The sequence below is a fragment of the Ambystoma mexicanum genome, chromosome 4q (genome assembly GCF_040938575.1).
Source record: "Ambystoma mexicanum isolate Mex_15411 chromosome 4q, UKY_AmexF1_1, whole genome shotgun sequence".
In the NCBI taxonomy this organism is placed as follows: domain Eukaryota; kingdom Metazoa; phylum Chordata; class Amphibia; order Caudata; family Ambystomatidae; genus Ambystoma; species Ambystoma mexicanum.
This window is the reverse complement of record NC_090928.1, coordinates 1,128,607,041-1,128,626,822: the sequence shown is the minus strand read 5'-3', so window position 1 is coordinate 1,128,626,822 and position 19,782 is coordinate 1,128,607,041. Positions and strand designations below refer to the sequence as shown.

The 19,782-nt window shown below is 45.9% G+C and overlaps 1 protein-coding gene across 1 annotated transcript in view; it reads left to right on the top strand.

Annotated features, from left to right (window-relative positions):
• Positions 1-19,782, top strand: part of DNAH14 (dynein axonemal heavy chain 14) — a 2,000,441-nt gene that overhangs the window by 359,669 nt on the left and 1,620,990 nt on the right. Inside the window, exons 13-15 of the mRNA XM_069608705.1 lie at positions 2,327-2,642; positions 3,828-3,879; positions 3,988-4,073. Of these exons, the coding sequence (XP_069464806.1) occupies positions 2,327-2,642; positions 3,828-3,879; positions 3,988-4,073 (454 nt within the window). The remainder of the gene's footprint in view (positions 1-2,326; positions 2,643-3,827; positions 3,880-3,987; positions 4,074-19,782) is intronic.

The window sequence follows — 19,782 nt, the reverse complement described above, 5'->3', positions numbered from 1 at the left end:
CTTTCTGGTGTGCCCCTGCTCGATATCTACAGAGCTGCAATGTGGAGGTCCACGCGTACCCTCACGAAGTTCTACTGCGTCGACAGAGATTCCAGGCAGGAGTCTGGGTCGGCCAGGCAGTGCTATGTAACCTGCTCACTTGAGGTGAGTCTGTTCCAGGGGTAAGTGTTAATTGCTTCTGTTGAGCCTTGCCACCTCCTGTCATTGTGTGATGTGTACTGCTGTGTATTCGTTATTCATGAGCATGTGAATCAATGCCAGACCCTATGCTGGAGAAAGTTTAAGTTAATTACTGTAAATATCGTTCTCCAACATGGGTCTGGCATGGATTCACATGCGAACCCTCCCTTTGGCCCCTCTACGGCTCTTCTTGGTCATACTGCCACTTTACATGTTTACCAAATCTGAAGATGGCTGGCAGAAGCAGGATTTAGGGAGCGGATTGTCATTGGATGGTGGCAGTAGGACCCAGAGGACAGTGATTGGTTTAGAGGAGAAATACAGTTTTAAAGTGCACGTTTTTTCTTTTACTGAGGATTAGCAGCTTGACAACAGTGAATATTCATGAGCATGTGAATCCATGTCAGACCCATGCTGGAGAACAATAGTTACAGGTTAGTAACTTGGCTAACTAAGCTTAGGCACCATAAGACTGCTACAGTGGTAAAAGGGCAAAGTATAGATATCAGTTACCATAACAGAACAATGCAGCAGTTCTCTAAAGTGATCTACTCTCATCTCCTGCACTCTTTAACTCAATCGGAGCACAGGGTTTCAAAGTCCGGTCTCCTGCTTTCTTGATGCTAACTGTGCAAGCTTGTATCCGTCTCCCAGAAAGTAGTGCCCTAATCTTGTTCTCTCTTCAGCCAGACTCTATACTCCTCCGGAGTACAATTCTATAGCACTCCTTTCTCTGATGCTTAGGCATTTGCCTCCCATTCCCAGAATACAATGGGCCTCATTACGAGTCCGGCGGTAACCGAGGCGGTAAAACCCCCATTCTCATTGAGTCCCATGGGACTCAATGGGAATAAACACCGGCAGCATCTCGTAATGCTGCCGGTGTTTCCTCGTCTGCCTGCAGGCGGGGTCGGTGTTAAACCCGCCAGGTCAAACCTGGCGGGAACATCACCTCCCGCCTGCAGGAGTCGGGATCAGGCGGTCCGGAAGCAGCGGTGGCGGCGGGTTTACCGCCACCGTTATTTCCGGACCGCCTAATTTGTAATGAGGCCCATCTTAGTTTCTCTCCCCCCAATAGTCTACCCACTCCACAAGAGAGTAGTCATTTAATATTCCTTTTCAAAATTTCTGTCATGACTCCAGTTTATAGCAGATTAATGTTTCTTTTCTATTCCTCTGTGGTTGAGGGAGTGGACTTTGTCTCCCAGAATGCACTGTTACTGTGCTACCTAGATTAGATCAATATATTCTTCCTATCAGGACCTCTTCCGTATAACTGTCTCGGTCTACCATCATCTACGTTCTCTTCTTCCGACCATAATTAGTTCAAGGGGCTTCCTGTAGGCCTGACGTCTCTCTTGGAAGATCTGGTTGCATGCCTTCCCTCCAGCTCCACGTCACCATTTGTCAACACTCCCCTTTTCTCTCTCATTTGTAATTCTCTTGACTTTACTTTGCCCACCTCTGACTCTGAGGCCCATCTCACTCTTGTATGGTTCACAGACTAAATGGAATGACTTACTTGGGTTGGGGTCTCCCCTCTAGCTCTGGTTCTCCAACTTCCAGTGCCATGGCTTGACATATTTCCCTCCCTGTAGCTTCAACCCTCCAACACGCTCACAAGCTTTTCTCCAGAATAGCATTCCACAGCCTTGCTACGATTCAATGGCTCAGTGTTGGACATCTCCCAATAGGCTGCACACTTCTCCTTCCCCTCAGCTACTCAGTTTCCAACATCTTGACTTTTCTGTCTCGGAAAAACCCTCATCTGCCACAATGAGGGTCTCTGCGGCACTTGTGTGCTGACTCCGCCAGGCTCACTTTCAGTTCTCTCCTCCCCTTCCTCTCCTGTGAACTGGCTTTTATCTGCATTGGCATGGGTTCCCTAATGCTACAAGGTAAGAAATCAATATTGCTCCCAGGCGAGTCCACCCCTTGCAGACAAGCTTGATGGTGCCATTGTTACGGGGACACTTTATTACAGATGGTATTTTTCCTGATCTACTTCCTGTTGAACGGGTGTCACTGATAAAGCACAGAGTATAAAATAAGATCATTTACACTTCATTGGTTTCTGACCAGTACGATCCAAATGAATTTGCTTTTCCAACTAATCACAATAGTGATTTCTCATCCAACATACTAGGTACTGGACGACATCAAAAGGCAAAGGGAAGAAGAGCGCATCATTGCGCCAGTGTTTAATGTCACTGTGACATTGAAGATGGCCGCTAAAGGGACTGATAAGCCACAAAGGAACCAGAGGAAAGATCAGGTGGATTTCCCCAACATGCCAGAGTTAGATTATTTTACAGAGACTACGGAAGTGCTTTTGAATAAAACGTTCAAAAAAGAAGATACAAACCACAACACAAGCCAAAGGCAACATGAAGTGGCATCAGGAAATATGAAGAAGCAAGTAACCTTTCAACACAACGGTCAAGAAAATGCCAACAATTCTGGTAAAGTACCAAAAGCTTAACAGTATTTATTCAAACATATTAAGGCTCAATATACATTTGCTGATGCAGTAATTATGTGCCGGTATTAACATATACCGGCACATTACTGCACCAGCCAACTACAAGTTTGCCGGTGGAACACTTGATTTACCTCCAGCTAACAGCTGGCGGTAAGTTGTGTGCCTTACCGGCAAAAATAGCCCGTATTACCAGCAAATCCCTGCATGGATTCCAATAGGACTTTATGGAATGAGCATTTACCACCATTACAGCCACTTGTAATCCGGCACTAATTCCGCCGGACCAAGTGGCGGGATCAGTAATTCTGTTTGCCGGTATCCTGGCGGATTTACCTACGAAGCCCACTGTCATTAAGTGAACATAAGATTCCGTCTATTCATAGGAGGTGTGCAAAATTAGTAAATAACAAGTCGCTGGATGCCAGGTCTGTTTTTGGTGTGTACATTTTCAGGTTTGATTTGCGCCTATTAATCTTGGGTAAGACTGCAAACAATGTTCACAGCTTTATCCACGATTCTGGATCAAGGACAACAGAGTAGATCAGTGATTCACTACACACATGTAGTGAAAGGCAAAGGATAACCGGCATCTACTTGGGTTGACGTGTCCATCACTGCACGCATTCAGTCAAGAGGGTGCATTCTCTCCATGCACATGAGCAGTTATTTTACCAGAATTAAGTTTACTCTCCCCCTTTTGCCCCTGTGGGTTGTGGGTTGCACACACCACATGAATACAACAACATATTGGCTACATGATTACAATGGATTATGGTGTTCTCTACTCTTATTTACATGTATTGATCAATGTTTTGATCATTACTTTTTAGAGTAGGGTTGCCGGGTGGCTGCCATACTCTAAAATGTAATGAGGCCTGGCCACGTGCAACCTTATTGGAGATATACCTGTGCCCAGAATGTTTCTCCTTTGAATGGATGTCTTGACCTTTCATTGCCACATAGAATATTGTGGTATTCTCGAAATAGTCTTACTTGTAGTTCTGTCCAGTAAGCAAGAAGCATTTCAAAAGCATAAAATGCAAATGAAACTTTCACATTTAACATAACTTACTGTATTGTATAATTTTGCCCTGTTGCTTGTTAGGTAAGTTTTATTTTGCTATATTATTCTGACTTCCAAATTATGCTTTTGGTTTGTCTCCAGATGGAGAAATCTCCAATGACTCAGATGACGATGATGACCTCACACCAGGAAGGTGAGTTCCAGGAATGTATAGGTGACTTGACTGCCACTACAGTTCATATATTTTATTAACCTTGGAGATAAAACATTGAAGCCTATATGTTTTGTTTTATATTTTCAGTTTGGCACAAGTCTATTTGTTTCCCACAAGAACTGAATTTTCCCAGAAGATTGAAGCCGTTGTGGATGGATTTGAGCAGACGATAGGTTCGTTTTTTTAAATGTAGATCACATTGTGTTTAACATGTCTCCAATACATCATTTTGTCATGTGTTAATACTGCGATTTACAGGTTAGAACTAATGGGTAAACTCTGTTTCTAGGTCTGGCTCTAAAAGGAATACCACTTTTCTGAAAGCAGGACACAATGTGGTTGTCCTTAAAATAAAAGCCTGATGTTGATAGTCGGTTACAGTCATTCTATCTGTGGGAAGGGTAGGGGCAGGCGCAGAACAGCAATTGCACTGACCACGCACGCATTAAATCCGGAGAGCATGCAGTATCTGTAGTAAGTGTAAGGACAGGCACAGAACAGCAATTGCACTGATCATGCAAGCATTATATCCGGAGAGCATGCACTATCTGTGGTAAGTGTAGGGACAGGCACAGAACAGCAATTGCACTGATCATGCAAGCATTAAACCTGGAGAGCATGCAGTATCTGTGGTAAGTGTAGGGACAGGCACAGAACAGCAATTGCACTGATCACGCAAGCATTCAATCTGGAGAGCATGCAGTATCTGTGGTAAGTGTAGGGACAGGCACAGGGGCAGGCACAGAACAGCATTTGCACTGATCATGCAAGCATTAAACCTGGAGAGCATGCAGTATCTGTGGTAAGTATAGGGACAGGCACAGAACAGCAATTGCTCTGACCACACAAGCATTAAACCTGGAGAACATGCAGTATCTGTGGTAAGTGTAGGGACAGGCACAGAACAGCAATTGCACTGACCATGCAAGCATTAAACCTGGAGAGCATGCAGTATCTGTGGTAAATGTAGGGACAGCCACAGAACAGCAATTACACTGACCATGCAAGCAATAAATCCAGAGAGCATGCAGCATCTGTGGTAAGTGTAGGGACAGGCACAGAACATCAATTGCACTGACCACGCAAGCATTCAATCCAGAGAGCATGCAGTATCTGTGGTAAGTATAGGGACAGGCACAGAACAGCAATTGCTCTGACCACACAAGCATTATAAACCTGGAGAGCATGCAGTATCTGTGGTAAGTATAGGGACAGACACAGAACAGCAATTGCACTGACCACGCAAGCATTCAATCTGGAGAGCATGCAGTATCTGTGGTAAGTGTAGCGAAAGGCACAGCACAGCAATTGCACTGACCATGCAAGCATTAAATGCAGAGAGTATGCAGTATCTGTGGTAAGTGTAGGGACAGGCACAGGGGCAGGCACAGATCAGCCTTTGCACTGATCATGCAAGCATTAAACCTGGAGAGCATGCAGTATCTGTGGTAAGAATAGGGACAGGCACAGAACAGCAATTGCACTGACCATGCAAGCATTAAATGCAGAGAGTATGCAGTATCTGTGGTAAGTGTAGGGACAGGCACAGGGGCAGGCACAGATCAGCCTTTGCACGGATCGTGCAAGCATTACACCTGGAGAGCATGCAGTATATGTGGTAAGTGTAGGGAAAGGCAAAGAACAGCAATTGCATGCACGCATTAAATCTGGAGAGCATGCAGTATCTGAAGTAAGCGTATTGAGGGACTTAACCTGTGATGGCACAGCACTCTTTGTGGGTCTCTTGGTTTCAAAATGCCTCTGCATCCCTTGACTGGCAGTCCTAGAAAGGGTGATTAACAGTTAGAGAATGCCCTGCATGGTAGGGTAAAGCTTTTGACTCCAAAATGAACAAATGTGCCCTTTTTCTGCCAGAGTTTTGGTTTGATACTATTTTGTGTTCGAGTGTTCTAAAGTAGCAATGCCTAAATTTGCTTCTGTCTGAAGCAGTGAACTTGAAAGATAATATATATATTTTCCAGCTGTGCTTTTTCAATAGTCCAATTGAAGTGATTTCGCCTCCACAGGTTTTCAATTAATAAGTTCATAAGTAAAGGTTGCTTCTTGGTTGATAGTTATGTTTGTTTTTATGCGTGTTACACAAGACTGCACTCACTCTGCAACCTGTAGACTTATCACAAGGTCATTACATGAGCTGTTTATTGGGGATGCCCCTATATCTTACGATCTCTGCAAAAGAGGAGATTGCTTTCTTTGGTAGCAAGTTCCAGAAATGTTTGCTGCCATAACTGAGAAGGCCTTGTCTCTCCTTCTAACATGGTGAGTGCTTAATTTCACACTTGTCGCACCTTAAATTTCCTATGTTGTCGTATAGAGTAAATCTGTTAATGAGGAATCGAGAAACCATTGTGTAAAAAATGATGTCACAGTCCATTCTGCAGCACCAGGGGCCCTTTGTGCTGCACACAATGGCACTAGCTTAATTGGCTGTCTCTGAAACAAAGAATCAAAGTAAAGATCCTATGTGCTCTACTCAAAGATAGGACCAGCATTGGTGCCATCTACCTCAGACTATTCACTAAGGCATATAACCTGCCTTGGATCCTCTGATCAGCTTCAGTGAATAATCCCTCTGAAGAATACCGTGATAAAAGAAAATAAGGTAGGTCTCAGGTCTGTGATATCCAGTGCCTTCATCCCCTGGAACAGCTCACTTAGTATAAGACCGGAAGAAATCCACTCCAAGTTTGGAAAAACATGCAAGACCCACCTCCTCAAACCTGCCTTCTGATGGTGGTTTGGCCCCTGTCGCTATATCCCTGGATGGTTACTAAGTGAAGAAAGCAGTTTTCTAAATAGAACTGTCAACTCCTGCGACTAACAGGCACAACGGTCCTGGAAGAGGGAAGTCGCTGCGGCCCGGGAAAGTAAGTATGTGTGTGTGTGTGTGTGTGTATAATGTTTGGGGAGAGGAGCGGAAAGGGCAAGGAGTGGGTAAATGTAAGTGTGTGTGTGGCTGTGTTAGTGTTTCTGTGGTGACGGTAAGTAGAGGAGGGAGGGCCTGGGTGGTGGTGGGTGGAGGAAAGGGGTTTTTGGGGGAAACCCCCCTATTTTCATTAAATCGGCCAGCACAGTAGGGGTTGGGGTGGGCGGGGATCAGATTCTGGGGGTGGGGGGTTTGCGGTCATTGAAGTGTGACATTTCCACATATTAAAGGTTACAAGAAAATGGCTGAACGAAATCTGTCTTTTTTGTGTTCGGCCTTTAATATGCGTAAATATCACATAGAACCTGTCATGGTCATGAAGTCAGGGGCACAGGCATGCAGGGGTCACATGCACAGGCAGGAGACCTGGGTGGACACTGTCCTGGCACCTTCAGCACCATGCTCATGAACAAAAGTAAACAAGAACATCCATATAACACCAAAAAGCGTTTATTATGGACATAGCACTTCAGATGCATTAACCTTGAACATTCCATCCATTGAGCAGGATGCATTAACCTTGAACATTCCATCCATTAAGCAGCCCCAAGTGTATTCTTGGGTGTGGCTGCTAATGGATTGCCTTCGCACATGCTCACTCTCTAGGAGAAGCAGGGTGTGGCTGGTAAGCCGGCCCTAATGGGCGTGCCCACGATCTCGGCTATATAAGCTGCCCCGATCCTCAAGACAGACGCTTCGCGTTATTCTGCACTTGCAAGCAGCGTAACGCTCACCGTTGCCTGAGGTCAGACTTACCTTTGAAGATCCTGCTTCCTGGACATCCTGCTTCCTGCCAGCATACTTACCAACTGGGGGAAGCTGTTCTTACGTGTACATCTCTTAGGCGAACCAAGTATTCATCTTTACACTTTCTGGAACGCTGAAATCTTCATCTTGGCACCGCAGCACGACACGCTCCATCGTCAACCGCAGCGCCTGCAAGGAAAAACAGAAGACCAGGTTAGACATCGAAAAAACTGTCAGTTTAAGGTTGCGCTTCGCCATACTTTGCGCTTTCCTTAAACCATCACTTAACTGCTGTCGAACAGTGCGGTATCATCCATCTTCCATCCTTCCGCGTTTTGCGTCTCACAGCTGCATTGAGGCCGCATTCCCATCTAAGGGAAGAAAAAAGAAGAGAGACATTATTGCGGGCATAAATAGGAGCAACATATAAAGACATAAAACAGAACGAACAGCATCACAAGAGCTCAAGAAAGACTTACCAATCATAAGGAGAAGCATAGTCGCAGCTGGACTGGACTAATCCTTATCAGGGATCAGTGAAGGAACTAGATCCCATTCGACGCGCCCCTGCCAGAAGTAGAAGGACGGAGAGCTTATCTTGCATAATTCACAGGTGAGCTTTATGGGCCGGCGTATGCGCACAGAAACTGTACTTTGGGGTGAAGGGTTTGAGAGGTACAACAATCACAGATTGGCACCCTCACTCACTCTTATCTCCACGCAGGAGCAGTATCACCACGTATCACCGCTCACAGCTTTTCTACTGAGGGAGAGGCTTGAAAAGGGGGGGGATTCAAGTTCAGGGAGGGCTGCAACCATGCCCCAATGCCTCTGCAGAGACGAGGTGAGTGTAACAGAACCCCATGGATGTCCATCACTGGGCACGGACCCTCCCTGCTACCATTTCTGGTCATGAGTACTTGTCAAGCATAGTACTGAGACTCTGCAAAGATGCGGACTATACCAACTATGCCATGATGTCATGGGTTACTTTCTGCCCACCTGTCCTGCAGTGTATCATCTAGGCACTTAGGTAATTTTTTTTTCTTTTGCTCGTCTCCTCCTTCCTTTGCCTGGAGGTCTAAATGCTTCAAGAACTGATAATGGTGTAATCTCTCCCCTTCAACCTCACCCTTCGCCCCCACTGGTCTTACGTTCCCACTTCCCTCCTTTCCACTTGTGGCTCCATGAAACATTTGATGCACCATGACTGGGCTGTACACCAACAATATAACATTATTTTAGAATACAACCATATGAGGCAATACCTGGCATATTACGCCACATGATGTTACTACCTGGTCATATCATGGCAATACATGGCAAATGCTGACAGTACCTGGCCATGGGATAGAAACAGCTGGCACGTTTTGAGAGCACCTGGGCATATTTATTTATTAATTTTGACATTTGTAAAGCGCTCCCAACCCTGAGGTATCTTGGCGCTGAAATTCTTAAGAGCAGTACATAGTGTTACAATTTGACACACTTTCAGGTACAGGTTACATTGGTAGTACAGCACATGTTAATGCATACGTGTGGGGTATACATAATCAGTATAGATAGGCTAATAGCAGAGAACCAATCTTAGTGGTAGAGTTAATGCGTTGTAGTATTTGGCAGCTACCACTGGGAAACTCTTGCCCCCTGCTTTCTGTAGTTTGTTTTTGGGAATGGTGAGAAGATGCGCGACGGCAGTGCGAGTAGGTCTGTTAGATTTGTTCTTTGCAATTTTATTGGATAGGTATTTGTGGGCTGAGATGCATTTGTGTGTAGGTGAGAGGGTTTTGAAGAGAATTTGATTATAGACCAGTAGCCTGTGGGCTTTGCCTCTCTCTGCAGTAATATGCAACTTTTTAGAGATATTGAGTGCTGTTTTGGATCACCTGTAGTTTTTTTATTTTGGGTTTGTTGGTACTCGTGTAGAGGGCGTTGCAGTAGTCTAATCTGGATAAGATAAGGGCTCTGGCCAATGTGATCCAGCTGACTGATGACAAGAAAGGTCTACAAGTGTTATTAAGCTTAGATATGTAAACTGCCGCAGTAAATGTGGCCTTGACTTGTCTCGTTAATGTGAGGGCTGAATCGAGGTAGATGCCCAAGGTTTCTACTTCCTTAGAGACATTGATGGTGATAATGTCAATCGTAAAAGATTTGAAGGCATCGTCAAGTTTATTTAAATAGTGTTGTGACACTATGATGAGTAGTGCTGTCTTTTCATCGTTGAGGCAGAGGCTGTGTTGGGCCATCCATGCCTGGATCGTTTGGTAGATTTCATTTAGTGATTTAGTGTTGAGGTCATAAATGCCTGTTATACGTATGAGGATTTGTGTGTCATCTGTGTAGTTAGTGTCGGTGACACATAGATCATCAAAGAGGTCGAATAGGGGTTTTGTGAAAATATTGTTTATTATAGGGGATACGCAAGATCTTTGCGGTACTCCACAGGTGACACGGGCTGGCAGTGCTGCTGCAATTGGTGAAAAGACTCAGGTCTGTCAGTGTGTAAGGACTCTAGCCAATGTATGGCATTAGTAGAGCATTTATCTGCTGAGGCTAGGTGATTACATAGTATTTTGTGGTTGACTAAATTGAAGGCCGCTAATAAGTCGAGCAGGAGGAGGAGGAGTCCTAGTTTGCCGTTCTTTAGTCTCGTCCATTTGTATTTCAAGGTCCAACAAGGCTGTCTCTGTGCCGTGTCCTGGTCAGAAGCCTGATTGGTAGATGCCTAAGAGGTTGTTAGTTTCTAGGTGATTTTGAATTTGCAGGTAGGCTACTCGATCGAGTATTTTGAGGAGGAAAGGAACTGTTGCTACAGGAGGTAGTTAGAGGGTATGTTATGGTCTAAGGTAGGTTTCTTAAGTAATGGGAGAACCCACGCGTCTTTGCGGTTGGAGGGGATGGTGTTAGTTTCAAAGGAGGCGTTGATTTATGTTGTGATAAAAGGGGTAAATTCGGACGCGCATTCTTTAATGAGAGAGGCTGGGCATATGTCGCTTTGGCATTGGGAAGGTTTGAGGCTTGAGATGATTTTTCACACTTCCATTGTTGTGACAGGGGCGAAGTTAAAGCTGGTGATAGGGTTCTGTGCTGAGTATATAGGGATCTGCACAGCTTGATTTAGAGAGAGTTTCAACCTTTTTTGTTCCATTTTTGACTGGAGCCAGGCGATTTTTTTTTTCTTTTCTAGAAGAGCTTTTTGAATATCTGTGCAGCAGGCAATGTCTTTGATGCATGATTCTTGGGGAGGCACTGGTCACTCATGCTCGCGCAGGATAGTGAATAGTTCTTTGGGACCAGAGTTGGCTTTGGCGATTCTGTCATTATAAGTGGAGCTTTTGGTTAGTAGGATAGCCTTTTTTATAGTTTTTAGAGGCAGTGTTGAAGATATCTTTGTTCAGGTCAGTAGGGGATTTTATCCAATTGGACTCAGCTGTTCTCTTAGTGCTGCGTAGGGTTTTAAGATTGGGGGTGTACCATGAGTTGAGGTGCGCATATGGTTTGGCTTTGCGCAGGCTTAGCAGTGCTACTTTGTCAATGGCCGCTAGGCAGGTTTGGTTCTAGAGCTCCACCATTGTGTGTGGGCCGTTGCCAGTATAATTCTGCTGTTCTGTTATAGGAAGCATTAGTGGTAGTAGTTTTTTAGGCGTAATATTGCAAAAATGTCTGGATAGTGCAGCTGGGGCTTGGATGGGTGGGGTGTCTAGTCTTGTTTTTAGGTATTGTGAGTGCTGTGAGGTGGTGGTCACACCAAGGACAAGGTGTGTTGGACAGGATCTTGATATTGCAGTTATGGTCTGCCAGCCAATCGAGTGTTCGGCTTTTGGTATGAGTAGGGTTGGTAATTAGGTTTATGAAGCCTAACGCTTTCATAATGTTAGTGAGGGTAGAGGCATAGTCGTCCTTTGGATCGTTGAGGCCCAAGTTTAGGTCGCCCAACAGAATAATTTGGGATGATGGTTTAGTGTTCATTGAGAGAAGTTGGGCCACATCTTCTTCGAAAGAGGGGACTGCGCCAGGGGGTCTGTATATGAGGTGGAGGGTCAAGGTGCTAGAGTGGGTAAAGGACAATTTGATGGAGAGTAATTCTCCTGAGAAGAATGATTGGTTAGGGACTTCCCTTATTTGGAGTTGTTTTTAGGCAATGATTGCTACTCCTCCTCCTTTGGCGCCCAGTCTATCTGTCCTGAAGATAGAATAACTGTCAGGGATGGCTAGAAATAGTGACGGACCAGCTGTTGCACGGAGCCATGTTTCATTAATAGCTAAGAAGTCTAGGTTGTTAGTGGTGATTAGGTCAGCGATGTCTAACGTATGTGCTAAGAGTGACCTAGCATTGTTGAGTGTACCTTTGAGTGTAGGGGCTTTAATGTTGGGTGTGTCTTGATACGTTGAGTTGAGCTCAACGCTTAGTACGAGCATCAATGTATGTGAATGTAGGGTGCTCTTAAAGGTGGTGGGTGTGCTGATGTTAGTGTTGTTCAGGGAATTAAGTGTGGAATCCGTCTGGTTCAGTTTGATGGTGGTTGAGTTCACAGACGGGGCCTTCAAGGTGGTTAGGCAGGGTGGCTGGTGAAATCTCCTGGTGGTGTGGTGAAGAATTCTTGATTTGAGATGTGCTTTTCTCCATTTGAGAGAGGGGGTAGTTGTTTGCAGTGGTGGTGAGGCTAGAGATATTCGGGACAAGAGCCTGAGGTTGCATACGGCTGGTAGGCATGGTTGGCTGGGGCAGTTAGATGGGGGGTTGAGAGAAGTGCTTGTTACATCCTGCTATAAACGTTGGTCCTTGTGGCATCGCGGCAGGACGTGCCGTTCCGCATTTGTGAATCCCCCCAGCATGGTGGCGTACCTTTCTTGCTATTCTTTGAGTGCCGGCATAGTTGTTTCACGTACTTCTCAGACGCCGCCAGCGGGTCATGTGACCGGATATAAGGAACTGATGCTTTGCCTCCGCGCGTCGCTACTCCTTTAGCCCAGACGCTTCGTAAGTGATCACCTCCTAGGGATCTTTACTCTCTGACTTGTGTTCGATTGCTAACCCTTTTCCCTCTTGTGTGCTTTAGCATTGAATCTTCCAGAATTCAGGGATTCTTTGATTCCACCCACCGAGAACCCCTGCAGTGTGTCTCGGGACCACTATCCGAATCTAGTACAGTTGCTTTCATTCTATGGTACTTACTTTCAGGTCATTTACTCTTCTCTCTTCCTAGACCCGCCATTCTGCTGCTTGCTACTATTCTACTAACCATCCTCCTCTTCCGTACCTTCCAGGAGTGTTCCTTCCATCCCTTCAGCCTTCCGAGTTCCTTGATACACGGAGCGCAATTTGTCTGCATTAGAACATCCGAGGCAGATATAGGTAAGTGCAGGGTTTCTGTGGGACTCTCCTCTTCCGACCTTTACCTCTCTCATCAGCTCTTTCTCATTTCTACAGAACTCTTCCCGACCAAACTCGTACTTCAGCATCACAGTTCCCGCAAGATTCCAGGACATTGAATCCAGCCTTGAACCAGTGTCTTCAGTGCTGCGCAGGTTTTTTTTTCCCCATAGAGGGTTTCCCTGGGGTCACAGTCCTCTCTTCTCCTGGTTGTTCAATCCGGGTAGGGAGTGATTGGGCTTATAGGGAAGCCTTCGCAGTCGTCAGTACGTTTGCCTTTCCCGGTTACAGCTGGATGTACAGGTTAGTGCGTTATTCTTTACATCTCTAACTGAGCTAATCGCTATTCAGATAACAGATAGCGACGCCCTAAAGAAATTTCTTTTCGGTACATCTGGCAAGTGACCATGGAACAGCAAATGCAACAACTCATGGCCGCCATGCAGTCCATGTCGATGGAACTGTAAAGTGTCAAGCAGGACAATGCGCAGCTCCGTCAACAAATAGCTCGAGTAGCCCCTGAGAACCCTCCGTCCTCTCTGCCTTCGGGCAAATTTGATGGAAATCCACATAAATTAAACGTTTTTGGATAGTTGCACAGTACAGTTTACATTCAAACCAAGATATTTCCCTACTGATAAGGACAAAGTGGGTTTTCTGATTTCTCACCTTTCTGGCCCTGCATTAGCATGGGCAACCCCATTAGTTACCTCGGGAAATGCGATCCTGGATTCGTATCCAGCCTTTACTAACAGCCTTAAGTCCATGTTTAACAGACAAGAGATATCAGTGGCCTCCCAGGAGAAACTCCTCGATCTTAGGCAAGGGAAAGAGGATCTCCTGGCTTACATTACCTTGTTTAAACAGTTATCCTCTGAAACTAATTGGACGGACGACACTCTTCTTACGTTATTCCAAAGAGGACTCACTGAGGAGCTAAAGGATGAAGTGTCCAGAGTTCCCCGTCCTGCCAACTTAGCTGACATGATCACCATCACCATGCAGATGGACTATCATCTCCAAGAGAGATTAGCTGAAAGAAAGAAAGGAAAGGGGTTTCGTCCACGATGCAAGCACTACCAAACACCTAGCAAGACCCCACAGACAGAAGAGCCTATGCAGATTGGGACAGCCCGAGGTCCACTATCTTTGAATGAAAAGGAACGACGTAAAACACTAGGCCTATGCATGTATTGCGGTTCCTCCACCCATGTGTTACGAGATTTTCCGACGGTACCGCCCCGCAGAACAGGAACACAAGCCTCGGGAAAATCCAAATCCCAGTCGTAGGAGGAACCACGGCTGGGAAAAAAGAAAGAGGTTCCTCGACCCAGATAGACGTATCACACGCGTCCCAATCACAGGATCTTACTATGGTGGTGGTGTCACTGACTCTGATGTTCCAAGACCAAGTAATTCAGAGGGTTCCGGCTTTAGTGGATTGCTGAGCTGCAGGAAATTTCATTGTCGAAAAATGGACCGAAAGCAAAGGAATTGCCCGGATCGCTAAGATTTGCATTATGCCCATTCAAGGGTTGGATGGGAGCCCTTTAAGCTCTGGCCCTATTCGGGAGCAAACTAAACCCTTAACATGTTTAATAGCTTCTCATAAGGAAACCCTTACCTTTGATTTGATCAAGGCAGCACATTTTCCCATCATACTAGGCTTGCCCTGGTTACGGTTACACAATCCGTTTATAAACTGGTCTGTTGGTACCCTATTTCTGGGGTCGGAATATTGTGTGACTCACTGTCTCTCCCATGAATCTGTGGGACTTCATATCTCTCCACAAGAGCCCAGTCACACTCAGATCACAGCGATTTCCCAGTTAGGAAACGTCCCTGTATGCTACCAGAAATACTTATCGGTATTTTCCACACCACAATTTCCTACCTTACCTCCGCATCGGAGAGATGACTGTCATATAGAGTTGATTCCCGATCAGCCAGTTCCATTTGGAAGAATGTATGTTTTATCCCAGTGAGAGAAAGAGGCTCTCAAGGAGTACCTTCATACCAACTTGCAAAATGGCCTAATTACTGAATCCACCTCCTCTGCCGGGGCATCTCTATTCTTTATTCCAAAGAAAGACACTGAGGAGCTCCGACCTTGTATCGACTATAGGGGCCTCAACAAGATCACAGTACCAGACAAATATCCGATTCCCCTAATTCCAGACATTCTCGAAGCAGTGCAAGGGGCTTCCATTTACACAAAATTGGATCTCCGAGAGGCTTATCATCGCATCCGTATCGCTCCCGGAGATGAATGGAAGAAAGCCTTCCGAACACCTTTTGGGCATTATGAGTATCAGGTAATGCCTTTTGGCCTCTCAAATGCCCCAGCCATATTTCAAAGATTCATGGACCATTTGTTTGCGGACATCTTATTGCACTATGTGATTGTATATTTGAACGACATATTGGTTTTCTCAGCTAATGAAACGGATCACATCCGGCATGTGAAGGTAGTCCTAGACCGACTTCAAGCTAATCATTTGTATTGCAAGGCGAAGAAATGCGAAGTCCACAAGACTCAGGTCAATTATCTGGGGTTCGTGCTATCGGCTCAGGGAGTGTCGATGGACCCCAGAAAGGTATCGGCCGTATTGGAATGGCCGTCTCCATCAAACATTAAAGAGATACAACGGTTTCTGGGCTTCGCAAATTTCTATCGTAAATTCATCCCATGTTTTTCCGACATCATTCTTCCCATCACAAGATTGTTAAAAAAAGATGTACCCTTTTCTTGGGATTCAAGGACGGAAGAGGCCTTTGATAAACTGAAAAGATTGTTTTCCTCTGCCCCAATTTTGTCTACCCCTGACCAGTCCAAGCAGTTTATTCTAGAGACTGACGCATCTCACTATGCTTTGGGAGCAGTCCTCCTGCAGAAGTCCAGCCAAGGAGTGGGGTTACCAGTTGCCTATTTATCCAAGACCTTTAATCCCTCGGAAGTCAACTACTCGGTACTGGAAAAAGAACTACTGGCCATCAAGAAATCATTTGAGGAGTGGAGACATCTGTTATTGGGGTCTCCATTCCCTGTGGAAGTCCGTACTGATCATCAAAACCTGAAAGTGCTTCAACAGGCCCAAACTACTAATAGTCGTCAAGTACGTTGGGCACACTTTTTCCTCCCCTATCGTATTATATTCACCTTCTTACCGGGAAGCCAAAATCTTAGAGCAGACGCTCTATCTCGGAAGGACCATCCTACGGCTAGGTTTAGCCCAGAGAGTCTGTTTCCCAGGGCTCGATTCATTTCAGTACTAACTGATTTTCTCCATACCGTTAAGCAGGACACTATTCTACATCTTCAGTCCTGTGAAGATCTCGAACGGAGATACCAATTAACGAGGAGCAATGGAATTTTCTTTCATAAGGAGCAAGTACTAGTACCTTCCACCACCCTTTGGAAGGAGGTACTATATATGTTTCATGATTCTAAAGCAGCTGGACATCGTGGATATCAGTCCACGTTAGACCTCATCCAACGTCATTTCTGGTGGCCTGATCTTCTCTCAGATGTGCATGACTATGTCTCTGCGTGTGTTACCTGTCTGTAGTCCAAATCACCTAGACAGCCTCCGTTGGGATTACTTACCCGAATGCCTATCCCCGAAAGACCCTGGCAGAGGATCTCTACAGATTTCATAGTGGATCTTCCCCAATCCTCTCATCACTCTGTGATTATGGTTACGATAGACTATTTCACAAAGATGGCTCACTTCACCCCTTTGTCTAAACTTTCTTATGCAGACCAGATGGCCAGAGTCTTCATTTCTGATATCTTCTCACGTCATGGGGTACCAGACAAAATCATGTCGGACCGGGGACCCCAGTAAATCTCTCTTTTTGGCAGGATTTGTGCTCCTTTTTGGGCATCAGAAGGGCACTGAGCTCAGGGTATCACCCACAGACTAACGGGCAAACAACGGGCTTGAATCAAATGCTGGAATGCTATTTACGTTGTTTCATATCAGCGGCCCAAGACGACTGGGTTGATCTCTTACCATTGGCGGAATTCGCCTATAATAACGCCAAGCATTCGGCATTGAAGACCAGCCCTTTCTATTGCACTTATGGTTACCATCCAGTGTACGTTCCGACCATTTCACCCACTCCTTCCCGTTGTCCCGGAATGGACCGGCTTGTTGCAGACATTCAACAGGGTCATCTAGTAGCTCAAAAGGCTCTTCGCTCGGCTCAGGATTGGGCCAAGGAGATTGCGGATCACCATCGAAGGCCAGCTCCAAAGGTTTCAATTGGTGACAGTGTATGGCTGTCTTCTCGATTTCTTCCTCGCCATTTGGTTCCTTCTAAGCTGTCTCCCCGGTTTTTTGGTCCCGTCAGGGTAGTGTCCCTGGTGGGCACAGCAGCAATCAGACTCTCACTGCCTCCTTCTTGGTCTTGGATACATCCTGTGTTTCACCTCTCCCAGATTAAGATGGGAGTACCAGATTGTTTTATACGCTCCCCTGTTTCTCGTCCTCCCCCGGTATCTACTGCTACGGGACCTGAATTCGAAGTGGCTGCTATTTGTGATTCCTGTTACCACAGGGGGCGTCTTCAGTTCCTGATCGATTTTGAAGGGGTTTTCTCCGGCTGATAGGTCCTGGGAACCAGCTTCAGGGGTTCATGCCCCTCATTTGGTTCGCAAGTTCTTCCGGCTGCATCCCGGAAAGCCGGGTTCCCCGCCTTTGCGCAGGGGGCATACTGTTACATCCTGCTATAAACGTTGGTCCTTGTGGCATCGCGGCAGGACGTGCCGTTCCGCATTTGTGAATCCCCAGCATGGTGGCGTACCTTTCTTGCTATTCTTTGAGTGCCGGCATAGTTGTTTCGCGTACTTCTCAGACACCGCTAGAGGGTCATGTTACTGGATATAAGGAACCGATTGCTTTGCCTCCGCGCGTCGCTACTCCTTTAGCCCAGACGCTTCGTAAGTGATCACCTCCTAGGGATCTTTACTCTCTCACTTGTGTTCGATTGCTAACCCTTTTCCCTCTTTAGTGCTTTAGCATTGAATCTTCCAGAATTCAGGGATTCTTTGATTCCACACGCCGAGAACCCCTGCAGTGTGTCTCCGGACCTCTATCCGAATCAAGTACAGTTGCTTTCATTCTATGGTACTTACTTTCAGGTCATTTCCTCTTCTCTCTTCCTAGACCCGCCATTCTGCTGCTTGCTACTATTCTACTAACCATCCTCCTCTTCCGCACCTTCCAGGAGTGTTCCTTCCATCCCTTCAGCCTTCCGAGTTCCTTGATACACGGAGCGCAATTTGTCTGCATTAGAACATCCGAGGCAGATATAGGTAGGCGCAGGGTTTCTGTGGGACTCTCCTCTTCCAACCTTTACCGCTCTCATCAGCTCTTTCTCATTTCTACAGAACTCTTCCCGACCGAACTCGTACTTCAGCATCACAGTTCCAGGACATTGAATCCAGCCCAGAACCAGTGTCTTCAGTGGCGCGCAGGTTTTCTTTTCCCCATAGAGGGTTTCCCTGGGGGCACAGTCCTCTCTTCTCCTGGTTGTTCAATCCGGGTAGGGAGTGATTTGGCTTATAGGGAAGCCTTCGCAGTCGTCAGTACCTTTGCCCTTCCTGGTTACAGCTGGATGTACAGGTTAGTGCGTTATTCTTTACATCTCTAACTGAGCTAATCGCTATTCAGATAACAGTGCTCTTGAAACCACAGGGCCTAGGATTATTAAGGCAAGGCTTGTGCTTTGGTTTGCAGGATGCCGTAGGTTCGGAGTGGTTGGTAGTGGGTGGTAAGAAGCGCGATGGGAGGATAGTGTACAAGTCATGGAGGGTGGTGGCCATTTTAAGGGTAATAGTAGGTTTGAGCATAGGATTGTCATATTGGTGCAGGGCAACTAAGCTAGTATTAGGTTTCCATAAGCCCTGGTTGCCCATGTTGAGTCTAGGTCTGGTGATGCTTAGAAGCATTGGCAAGACGTGCCATATTGAAGGTGACTATCTGGTGTCTATGCAGCGTGCAAGGAGACAGGTGAAAGACGAAGTTTTTATTGTTTTATATAGTACCTTAATCCAAGGCGCTTTACAGTTAACAAGTAACACATAAAACATAGAACAGTAGAAGCAAAACAGTAAACATGAATCAAACCATAAAATCGGTATTTAGAACAATTTGCAAGTAATAAGGGAGAGGAGAGGAGGGGGGTAGAGAAGGATCGAGAGGGAGAGAGTAATGAGTGAAGTGAGCAACAAAAGAGAGGAGATCATAGGAGAGACGGGGACAGATAAAGATAAGGAGAACAGAGAGAGGATAATAGAAGGGTTGAGGAGAAAGGGGGATAGTTGGGGAGAACGGCGAGAAAGGAGACGAGAGTGTTGGAAAAAGGGTTGGAGAGAATATCCGGAAGGAGGCTGGCAGCAGTTGAGGGGGAAGGGGGAGAAAAGAGCATAGAAGTTGGAAGAAGATGTGAGGAACGGGCGGAGAGGACATTAGAGAGGATGTTGAAAGGAGGAAGGCAGAGAGAACAGCCGAGTGGAGGTTGGACGGTGTTGTGAGGAGGTAAGTGGATAGACCATCTAGGGGAATATTGAACCCAGTATCAGGGAGAAGGTGGAAAGGAGTATTCAAAAGGAGGTTGTAGGAAGTCAAAGTTGTTAGACAGAAAGTAAACTAATGAGGGGGTTTGGAGGAAAGCCCTAGAAGGGGTTGAGAGGGAACTCGGAGAGAACGATGAGAAAACCACACTGGGAGAAAGAAATAGAACATTGAGGCATATGGAAGGATCCTCAGAGGATGGGTGGGAGGTAGAACCAAAGAGGTATACG